The following is a 12,368-nucleotide window of genomic DNA, read 5'->3' as shown; positions in this document are numbered from 1 at the left end:
TGCTGTGATCTACGCAGTCAAACGCTTTCGCATAATCAATAAAGCAGAAGTAGATGGGTTTCTGGAACTCTCTTGCTTTTTCCATGATCCAGCGAAGGTTGGCAATCTGGTCTCTAGTTCCCCTGCCCTTGCGAAACCCAGCTTGCACGTCCGGAAGCTCCCGATCCACATACTGCTGCAGCCTACCTTGGAGGATTTTCAACATCACCTTGCTAGCATGCGAAATAAGCGCGATCGTGCGGTAGTTGGAACAATCTTTGGCACTGCCTTTCTTTGGAATGGGGATGTAAACTGACCTCCTCCAATCCTGTGGCCACTGCAGGGTTGTCCAAATCTTCTGACATAATGTATGCAGAATGTTAACAGCGTCATGGTTGATGTTTTGAAGCAACTCAGCTGGAATGCCATCAATTCACCACCTTATGCCTCCCCTAATATTCTTTCCTGCAGGAATCTTATCATTGATAGAAAACATGAAGCTGTCATTTTCTGCTGGTATCGACAATATCAACACTAAAATACTGAAAAACACCAAAGACACATGTGCGTCTTTATTGTCATTGTTGTTCACGCAGTCACTACTCACAGGCCAACTACCCAACGATTGGAAACGTGGGAAGGTCGTTCCAGTCTTTAAATCAAGTAACAAGAACTCGCCATTAAATTACCGCCCTATTTCTCTAACCAGCGTACCCTGCAAAATCATGGAGCATGTTATCTATGTTTTTCACCCCGCGCAGCATGGGTTTCGTAGGGGCTACTCTTGTGAAACCCACTGGCTATTTTCGTGCATGACCTGCACATTCTAATCAACAGTCCGACGTCATATTTTTAGATTTTGCTAAAGCCTTCGATAAAGCACCCCATAAACGCTTAATGATAAGACTTTCCCTATTAAATCTGCACCCCAACATTTTAAAATGGATTGAAGAGTTTCTAACTAATCGCTCCCAGTTTGTTACTGTTAACAATAAGTTCTCTAACTCCTTTCCGGTGACGTCAGGTGTTCCCCAGGGATCAGTACTTGGCCCCCTACTTTTTCTTATATACATTAATGACCTACCAACACATGTAATCTCTAACATATGCATGTTTGCTGACGATTGTGTAGTTTATCCTACTATCACAGGTCCCACTGATCAATCAACACTACAAAATGACGTTAATGCTGTATATAACTGGTGTGACAACTGGCTAATGGAACTGAACCCACGTAAATGTAAACTTTTATCTTTCCACCGTCGTCGTAATCCTCTTATTTTTTCCTACCTAATCTCTGGAGTGCCCGTACAACCTGTTCAGTCGTATAAATATTTAGGCGTAACACTTTCTAGTGATCTTCCTTGGAATTTGCATGTAACTAACACAATATCATCGGCCAATAAAACATTAGAATTCTTAAAACGTCATCTACATTGGCCGCCTCAACATGTTAAACTCTTAGCCTATAATTCATTTGTCAGGTCTAAACTGGAATTCGCGTCACCCATTTGGAATCCCCATCAAGCTTACCTCATTAATTCTCTCGAGTCCGTTCAAAATCGCGCTGCCAGGTTCATCCATGCCCTGTATTCTTATGATGTTAGTGTCTTTGCCCTAAAAACAGCCTCAGGTTCATCATCACTATCTCTCCGTCGTCGCACTTCAAGCCTTTCTTTATTCCATAAAATATTCAACAGTCCCATGCGGGCAGCCCCTTATATTCTTCCCCCAACACGCATATCACCCCGCACCAGTCATCGCCTGCACGTCACCCGTCCATTGTCACGCACCGTTACCTTTTCGAATTCCTTTTTTCCCCGCGCAGCTGCAGACTGGAACGGCCTTCCAGGTGACATCGCTGTTATCACCTGCTCATCAAAGTTCTTTGAAAGTGTAAAACAATATGTACAATAACAATGTTTTTATAATGTTTCCCACCCCTTATGTAACACCCCTTCCTGGGGCCTTTAAGGAAATAAAATGAAATGAATGAAATGAAGTATGGTTGCTCTGCAGCCATTAACAGATATCTTTCGGTACTTTCACGTACGGCTCGTTTATCCCTTGATTTCGCAATGCATGCATGACTGCCAAGGTTTCTACTGAGTCAAATGCTTTCTCGTAATCAATGAGTGCTATGTTGGTTTTATTCCAAGCCTTTTCTGTCACCTGGGCCCGTATTCCGAGTTTGCGTCGTTATTGAAAATGTCACCATCTCCCCAACCTCGGATCATCTGATTGGTGGAAATGCCGGAACATGATGCTGCCACATTTTCCGGTTTCGTAGTGGCAACATCCAGTTCTGGCATTTCGATCAATCAGATGACTCGAGGTCACGTGAGATAGCGACACTTCGATAATGACGCAAACTCGGAATACGGGCCCTGGCTGATAGTATGAATATGATCGATAGTAATGTACCCTTTCCGAAAACCTGTTTGACCTTTTGCTTGAATTGAAGTCTAAGGTTGTCCTGATTCTATTAGCGATTACCTTAGTAAATACCTCATATGTAACAAATGGTAAGCTGATCGCCCTTAGTGGCCCCTTTCTTATGCTGGTGCAAACAAACTGTCCAGCATAACTGAAAATTGTGCACAGAACACTCTTGTTTGCATATTGTGACTTGACCCCTGTTTTTCTCCAAGATATTGTAGCCACAGAGAATGGGTTTCCTCCTGGCTGTCTCTGCAGTACGGGGTGCGGTTACTCTTATAGAGGCTGGCCTCAGTGCCTCTTCAACCAATCACTGTTTGAAAGACTGCATGTTTTTCACCCGAGGATGACTTTGTCAACACCTCCACTATTGCTCTGACAATCGGGACACCATGGCATGTCTTTGTTTCTGTCCTTAGAACCTGAAGACCTCATAGCTGCAGCACGCTCCCTTAGTTGATGCAATTGATACACTGACCTGTTTGACTATTGTACGAACGGCCACAAGAAAGTGGACTGTTCATGTAGAAATGAAGTCTGATATGATCCCTTAGTGGAGACCAGTACTGTGTCTTTTAACAGCTATAGCTGTAACTGCATAAGTATTAACACCATGCCACCACTCATGCTTCGATTTTTCGCAAAACTGCTGATTAAGTATCCACACAAGTGGCGAATATGCATCAGCTATTGGTTTGATTTGTGCTCATTTGCTTTTTGGCCAAACTATATTTAATATGATACAAAAGCTACACCCTCCATATTCAATTCGTTTTGAATAAGGTATACTATTCAAACACCATCAGTGTGCGCACCCTACTAATATTAAAAAGCATCAAAGAAGCGACACAAGAGTGTTACATACCTGATTGGCATCCCTCATGTCCTGGAGTTCCTTCATTGTGGTGTTCAGACTCTGCTTCATTGTGCCCACCTCTGCTTCAAGCTCCTGGATCCTGCAATCCCATAATATGGTAACACCCGCCACTGCTCTTATGTGAAAGGCCTAACTGCACAAAGTGGACAAATGGCATCCACATCAACAGCTACAATTAATCTTGCTTAAACAATGTCCAGCTGAAGACGAGCCCTCTTGTATGCTTGCGGGCTGAGGCTCCCCCTCAACCCTTGTTCAATTTTCTTGAACTACATGATATACACACAGGTATATGCGAGCTCTGTTTGCACAAAGTGTAAAAATGTGAGCATATATGTTCATTTTGCAGAACTATATGAAACAAGAACGTAAATGCAAACAGGTTGCACAGCATAGCTATAACACGCAACGATCAATTTGTCCAGACGTTGTGGGGAACGATCTCCCACTTTCCCCCCCCCCCCCACGGTAGTTTAACTATCGAGAGATGGCAGCATGAGCGCCACCCCTGATCTTCTCACCGCGCTCGCGGACAAAGCCAACTCTCTTCGGCATCAGGAACTGGACGCGAGCGAATGTCTCCTCGCGGCACTCCGCAGTCATCAGCGAGGTGAAGCCTCGCGGGACTTATCCCGCTTGCCCGTCTTGTCCGGCCCAGGAGTTTATCCCCTGCCTTAGCATGGGCGAACATTCGCCCGTAGCCCTGCTGGTGAGTCAGACGACCTGTATTCATTAGTGTGTTTTATTGCTAGCTGGCGTTGTTATTGCAGCAATAAATGCCTGTTTGTTGTCAGCACATGTAGTTCCTTTGTTCCCAAGAGCACGGCCCGTAGTGGTCGGCGTGCGCTCGGTAGCGCACGCGATCACTGGGTGGGGTCGGCGTTTTGGAGTGTCAGCGGGGAAAATGTATTTATTCCCTTATTACAACCCCACAACGTACAGTTGGCCTGCTTCAGAGGTAAAATCGTGTAAAATCTGACCCTAACAAAAGAACGCGTTGATGGGCTAGTTGGTGACAGTTCTTCTTAGGTTAAAACACACAGGAACACAAGAAAGGCGAAGGGACTAAGCATTTGGTCCCCTACCTTCCTTGTGTACATGCATATTTTCGCACGTTTAACCTAGGGTGAACTAACAAAGAAAGATAGCCAAGAATTTTGATCAACACAGTACATACAGCACTGGCAACTGATTAGGCAGTGGTAAATTTGTTCTTGATTCACTGAATGCGCCTGCACGTTCATGCTTGGTATTATTTTTTGGAATAATTAAATAATCAAGATACTAACCTAAATTATGTTCAAATCACCTTTTTGGTAATGATATAAATTTATCCACTTGTGGCAATTACTGGCAAAATCCGAATCACTGCATTACATGGTTATAACTATTGTTGGCAACTCCTTTGATCAGTGTTAAGGAACATTGCAGCAATTTTTCGAACTGAAACTGGGCAGAAAAATGCGCCAACAGCCCTTTTGGCACAAATATGCAACCTGAGCCACAAGGGCCCCGATGTCATTTGACACCAATGACTGGAGGAGCTGCCAATAAGGCTTGAGCGCTGCACTGCGTGCACTTCACAGAGCTGCAAAACCGATTATGGCACGCTGTTTTCATTCAAGTGACCAGCCAACTAGCGCGGCACCTTGATTGCGATGTCGATGTTTACAGCCGCTTAAAACTTGCCCTGTTATCCATGAGTAAGGCATTTTGCAAAGATTCAAATGCCCTTACAGAACCATGGCCCTATTCATGGAAGAGGCACGAAAAATGCACAAGCTGACAATTGGATGCCCAAAAAGCTATTGTTCTGAAGGAAAGACCTTGGGAAACAATTTCATGGAAACAAACAAATGCATGAGAGAATTACTTTTCTGCCCCAAGGGGTGACCCTGACCGAGCCAGCTGGTCAAGAAGCAAGCTGTTCACACACCTGGACACTGAAGGGAAACGACTTCTAGTCATCCACGGACTCAAAAGCTCACTGCAAAAGATCAAGCAGGGGACCATCATGCTTACATTGACTGCCCTCTTGTTACCACGTATGCAATGCAGGGCCAACCGAGGAGTTTACTTCTGTCTCTTTCAAGGCACCTCTAGTGTTACATAAGGTATCAATACATGCAGTATTCATTAGATATTCAAATAAACTCAATAACACATTTTGATAGCAGAAAAATATTTACATATGAGAAAACTACAGTGAAGTTATAGGGGATATTGTTTTACGTTCTCTTTAAATACCCTCTTGTTGATGGCACCTGAAAGTTAGTTGGTTCGAGTAATAGGTACAAGTATTTTTCCTGTTCGCAGATCATACATTACTGTAGATCTATCAGGTAGAGTAGTATACAGCCTATTATGGTGAATGTTCTGCAGAAGACAAAAGTAGTAAATCTGATTAGCGGCTAAAATGGCATATTTTTTAAACAAGGGTTCTGTACGCAAGTCGCGCGGTATACCGTAATAACCTTCAATAGCTCCAAGGGCTTTTTTTTTGGAGAACAAGCAACTTATTAATAATTGTACAAGTTGTGGTTCCCCATATGAGAATATAGTATGTTAGTTTGGAATAAAAAAGAGCATAATGAATTGAAATTTTAAACCAAACGGGTACCAAATTAGAAATTCTGTAAAGACATCCTACAATTCTGCTCAAGTACTTTACTAAATTTAAAATGTGCGTATTCCATGAAAGGTTTTCATTGAACCAAACGCCTAGAAACTTGTGATTCGTAACTTGCTTTATAACGTTGCTGTTATACTTAATTACTATACTACATTGAAGAGTGCTGTTGATTGGCCTAAATATGATGTAGGTAGTTTTATTAAGATTCAAACTGACCATATTTGCCGTCAACCAAATCTCTAAATTGTTAAAATATTCATTGACCATAATTTCAAATTTAGACAAGGCACAGTAGGCAAAAAAAATATTGGTATCATCCGCATACATGGTCAAATCAGGTGAGTTAGGAATATTTATGATATCATCAATATAAAATAACAGTGGTCCCAAAATTGATCCTTGGGGAACATCTTGCCGTATAACCATGTTAGTAGAGCAGCAGTTATTAACTCGTACAAACTGTAGCCTGTTCCACAGATAACTTCTTAATAAATCTAGTGGCACACCACGGACTCCATAATCAGCCAATTTACTTAATAAAATATCATGTTGTACACAATCAAAGGCTTTTCGAAAATCCAGGAATAAACCAAGGGTATATTTCAGACATTCAATGTTATCAATTATTTTTTCTTTTATGGTTAACAATGCTTGTTCAGTGCACCTTCGCTTAACAAACCCATACTGAAAGCTGGTTATAATACTGTATTTGTGAAAGAACTTTTTGAGCCTAGTATTGATTAGTCCCTCGAACACTTTGGATAATACAGGCAATATGGAAATTGGATGATAATTAGAAATTTCAATCTTATTTCCACCTTTATGTACCGGGCATACTCTAGCTATATTTAACTGATTAGGGAACGTTCCAGTTTGAAGCATTAGGTTAATGATATACGTCAGGACATCACACATAAGCATTGATACGTGTTTTAGTGGCGATGCTTTGTTATTATCATGCCCTGCTGATGCGCTGTCTTTCAAGTTTTTAATTAAACCATTGACTTCTTTTGTAGTTGCAGAATAAAAGTTAACAGAGTTTGGTAATAGATTAACCAAATTTGAGTATGTTGTACATGACACTGGATTATTGAAATCTGCGTTGCCAACGTTAACAAAGAACTCATTCATAGCTGTGGCTAAGTCGGTGCCAGTCATTATCCCATTAATGGTAGTTACTTCCAAGTAATCGGAGCACGTTTTTCTATTGAGTAGATTATTTACTTGATGCCACAATTTCCTTGCATCATTACTCAGCTGTGAAAAGCGATCAACATAGTAATTGGATTTGGGACTTTTTAGCTCCTTATTTAATTTGTTCCTGTATTTCTTGAATTCAGTAAAAATATCAGCATTTTTAGTCTCAATAAACCTATGGTACATCTTATTTTTTATCTTAATTTTCTCGTATAGTGCTTTAGTGATCCATGGTTTTCTAAACTTCTTACTTTTCACCTTTTTTTCTTTCAACGAAAATGCTTCGTCATAATATACAAGAAATTTGTGAATGAAGCCTTCGTATGCTTCGTTTACATCGCTCATCTCATATATATCATCCCACGAAGCACTCTCGATAAGTGATTTGAATATATCGAGGGATTTTTCATTAATATCTCTTACCTTATAAGGAAACGCGGAAAGGTTTTGCTTATTCATTCTAAGAGGAACAAAACAAAAAATAGGTAGATGGCCGCTGATGTCAGTCAACACACCAGACATGGTTTCAGAAACTAACACATTTGTAATGCAGATATCTAGCAAGGTAGAGGTAGTTGGAGTTATTTTTGTCGGTAAGGTTATGTTGTTAGAACACGCATATGTATGAATGATACTGTAGTTCCCATGAAATGTTATCATCAGAATTTATATTTGCGTTAACATCCCCCATAAGAGCAAAAGTAAGCTTGGTGGAACTCAGGAATTCAATTAGATTTTCCAAGAACAGGAAAAAGTGGGATCTGCTGCCAGCAGGTGGTCTGTAGCAACCATAATGTGGGGCAATGCTATTACCAAACATTCAACATTTGGCATCATGATTGAAAAATCTTCTATTACGCTGTGAGCATAACAATTTTTTACATAAATTGCAACACCACCACCTCAGCCACTTGACCTATGTAAACCATTGTAATTATAACCAGGAAAAGAAACGTGATCGTCATTACAATCAGCCAGGTCTCAGTAAACTAAAGTGCATCAAAGTTTACTTTTAAAGATTCCAAAAACAAATTGAGGCAATCGCTTTTATTCTTCATGCTACGAGCATTGATAAGAATTGCAGAAAATCTAGTTTTGTCTGGGCCAAACATTAGGTCGAAAGCATCATTATTATAATACTGACATGAGGGTTCAAAGTCGATGAAAAAATATCAGCAACAATATATCTCTACAGATGCACACATTATTCAGTCATCTTCTCCAAATCAGACAGATCACGGATCCTCAGCACATCACCTGTCTTATTCTGGCATGCAAACACCTTACATCCAGAGGTCCAAACAAATTTCATTCTCACTTGCCTTTTGAGTGCAATAGCAGCTCCGAGCAATTTTTTGTTGGCTTGTGTGAGGTGCTCATTAACAAACACTAGCTCTTTTCCAGAAAAACCAAGTTAATCTTTTGAAATCCTTTGTTTCCTAGCTTTGTAAAGAAAGGCATGTTGCTTGTCCCTTTTCACAAATCGAACTAGAATATTGGTCTCAGAATTTTGTGTTGGAACCGTGCGACACGTGTCGATGTCCGCTTCAGAGACAGGCTCTCGTCAATTAGTTCCCCAATTTTCATCACAATGTCCACTGGGCTTTCATCTGAGTCCACACCTTTTATCTCTAAGGTATTCAGGCGGCTATACTGTTCAAGCTCATTTCCTCTTTTGGACAAGCGCTTGTTTTCCTTTCTCAGGTCTTCATTGCATTTCAAAAGCTCAGCAATTTCTTTTCTGAGTGCTTTAACGTCTGTGCTAATTACTTTTGTCTCGTCACATGTATCCCTACAGAACTTGACACTATCCTTGAAACTGCGCAGTTCATGCCTCATTTCTCGTTTAAAATCCTCAAGGGCTTTCATGAACTCCTTAGACATGTACACGGCTCAAACGAGGTTCAAGTTTGGCAGCAGTGCGCAAAAAGCAGCGTGAAACGGCACTATAAATGAATAACTCGCTTACCTGCAAAAGCAGGAAAAGTTAGGCATGATGCATGCAACGTGCGCACTGCTGCCAAACTGAAGAGCAGATCGATGCGGTGTCCGTTTTAAAGGCAGCTGACAGCGGAAGTCCCACGTAGACAGGTCGTCGCAGCCAGAACTGTGATATGCCTATCATCACTGCAGTGACGCGGTGGTTCTCACCTGTCGACGATATGCCGGCCATGATCTTGTTCCACGATGTACGAGCAGCGTCATAACAATGCTGCAAAAGCAGGAAAAGTTAGGTATGATACATGCGACGTGCGCACGGCTGCCAAACTGAAGAGCAGATCAATGCGGTGTCCGTTTTAAAGGCAGCTGACAGCGGGAGTCCCACGCAGACAGGTCGTCGCAGCCGGAACTGTGATACGCCTATCAGTGCGGTGACGCGGTGGTTCCCACCCGTAGACGATATGCCGGCCACGATCTTGCTCCACGAAGTACGAGCAGCGTCGTAACAATGCTGCAAAAGCAGGAAAAGTTAGATATGATGCATGCTATGTGCACACTGCTGCCAAACTTTAGAACCTCCATCTTTAGAACCCCCATACATCATTAAGAAACGAAAATGGGAGAATTTCCAGCGACAGGAAGAGGAGAAACTACCAGAACATTGCAGCAGGCGGGACGAGAGCAAGAAGCGAGTCTGGTCCACATCCTACCGCAGCAGGCTACTCCGCCCAAGAAGCAAGGGGCACCACCCACCAAAGAGAAGCGGGGAATTCCCACAGTAAGGGAGCTCAAAGAGTAAATGAAACAACAACACGAAATGATGAAACAGTAACAGGCGCAATGGAAGCGTTATCGAGCTACAAAAGGAGAACAATTCAAAGCTCAACTCAGGAAGAGCATCAGGAGGCCATGGACGATGAGTCATCTGAAACCCAACCAAAGAAAAAGCGATTTAAAAGAAGGGCAGGGCAGACAAACTTGAGGTAAACATGCAGCAACTCAAAAAGGTAGTACAAAAGGCTACTCAGCGGAGAGGATAGACCAATTAGTCATCCCAATGGGAATTAGAATGAACCAAATGACAGAACAGCAATCAGATCATATATCGAGAAATAAACTCAGTTGATGACCACAGTGCACTAGGAGCATCTGGTGCACTGACTGGCAGAGGACATCTATTGCAACTAAATCTGCTGTCATGTCAGTAACTAGGAATATGGAGATTTTGGTACACTATAAACCTATTGTGGCAGTTAATTAACATAAATACTTTGGCATAACCTGTTACCTCAGATGGAACGGCGACATCAATTATATAACCTCAACTACACTAAAACGACTATATTTTATCAAGTGCCACCTCAAAATAGCTCCTTGTAAAACTAAATTATTAGCTTACAATGCACTGATTCGCTCTGTCCTCGAATATGCTAATGTTATCAGGTTTCCTTTTACCAATCATGACATAAACAAAATTGAAGCAGTACAAAGGAAGGCAGTTAGATTTATATTCAATAAATACAGTACAACCGACTCGCCAACTGAACTAATGAAAAGACAGAAAATAAAAACACTTCAAACCCGAGCTAAAATCGCCCGCCTCAAACTCCTGTACGAACTACTTTACCGGCACAGAAAAGTTGATCCTGCTAAATACATCGCTTTCTCTGCAACCAGACCGACACATAATAAGCATTCAAACAAGCTAACTGAATATCACTTCCACATTGACTGCTTCAAGTATTCATTCTTCCCTTTAGCTACGAGAGAGTTCATCTGTTACTAATTTATCTTTGTTTACCAAGTTTGCAATCGCAGTGGAAAGATCTTTAACTTATTAGCAAAACGTTGCTCATGTTCTCAGTATGCCGCCCATTAGGTTCTGTTCTTGTTTTGTTCCTTGTGACTTATGTGTATACATATGATAACAGTAATTTGTTTTTTCTTCTCTTAGTGTAGTCGTAATACCAGTATAATTCTTGTCTGTTCATGTTATTAGGAACAACTGCTTCATATTTGTTTTCATTTGTATAATATTTTTCATCGTTTTTGTACTCTATGCATTTTATACTCTCGATTTGCTTTGTACATAAGATCATGTCGCTGTGTGTTCCTTATATGCTCTATATACACTTGTACTAACAGATGCCCACCTACAACAATCCCAAATGCGATTAGTAGTACTTTAAATAAATAAATAAATCATGGCCAGACTCAACGCTAGGGCAAATACATAGGCATTGGAACTATAGAAGCTTCAAAAAAAAAGAAAAAAAAAAAGAAGAAGAGAAATGACCACAGAAATGACCACCGCAGTGACCACAGGACGGTGAGGTCCCGAATCAGCCTAAATCTGAAGAAGGAACGCAACAGATTAGTAAGAAAGAAACCCATCAACGAATTAGCGGTGAGGGGGAGAGCCGAAGAATTCAGGCTCTCGCTACAGAATAGATATTCAGCTCTAACCGAGGATGGCGACATTGCCCTAGAAGCAAAGAACAATAATTTCAGAGATATCATTACTGAGTGCGCGGTAGAAGTAGGCGGTAGGGTATTTAGAGAGGATACCGGTAAGCTGTCTAAGGAGACGAAAGATTTGATTAAGAAACGCCAGAGTATGAAAGCTTCCAATCCAACAGACCAGATCGAATTGGCCAAGATATCAAAGCTAATCAATAAGTGCAAGGTGGCTGAAATAAGGAAGTATAACATGGAGAAAACTGAGAAATAACTCAAGTTACCAACAATCTAGTGGAAATTAAGAAGAAGAAATGGACATGGGCAGGACGTGCAGTGCGAAGAGAGGATAACGGATGGTCGCTTAGGGTAACAAACTGGATTCCAAGGGAAGGAAAGCATAGCAGGGGGCGGCAGAAAGTTAGGTGGGCGAATAAGGTTAAGAAATTCGCGGGGGTCAAGTGGATGCAGCTAGCACAGAACCGGGTTAAGTGGAGAAATATGGAAGAGGCCTTCACCTTGCAGTGGGTATAGTCAGGCTGCTGCTGCTGCTGCTGATGATGATGATGTTTATTTTTATGTTTTTCTCTCGCCAGGGACATACCAGATTCTATTTTGTGCGACTGCACTGCAGTTACACGCTGCACATACGCAGAACAGGTGCTTGTGCATTACAGTGTGGACAGATAATTAAACTATAATGAAGAAAAATGACAAATCTAATAGACCCTTCTTATCAACAGGTTCACAGTAGCGCCAGGCTGCCTATAGTGTTCTTTCCCTAGCGACAAGGCTATGAACTAGGAGGTGTGCGCTGGAGCAGCGCAGGTCTTTATTTCAGTCGGT

The 12,368-nt window shown here is 41.6% G+C and overlaps 1 protein-coding gene across 6 annotated transcripts in view; it reads right to left on the bottom strand.

Annotated features, from left to right (window-relative positions):
• The window catches only part of LOC146201459 (autophagy-related protein 16-1-like), a 224,025-nt gene that overhangs the window by 175,940 nt on the left and 35,717 nt on the right, over nt 1–12,368 (bottom strand). For all 6 annotated transcript variants that reach the window (XM_084595861.1, XM_084595864.1, XM_084595863.1 and 3 more), the window contains exon 5: nt 3,284–3,374. In XM_084595861.1, the coding sequence (XP_084451987.1) occupies nt 3,284–3,374 (91 nt within the window). The remainder of the gene's footprint in view (nt 1–3,283; nt 3,375–12,368) is intronic.

This window comes from Amblyomma maculatum, chromosome 2 (genome assembly GCF_055883805.1).
Source record: "Amblyomma maculatum isolate TAMU_Amacu chromosome 2, ASM5588380v1, whole genome shotgun sequence".
NCBI classification, from domain to species: domain Eukaryota; kingdom Metazoa; phylum Arthropoda; class Arachnida; order Ixodida; family Ixodidae; genus Amblyomma; species Amblyomma maculatum.
This window is presented reverse-complemented; position numbering and strand designations above follow the sequence as displayed.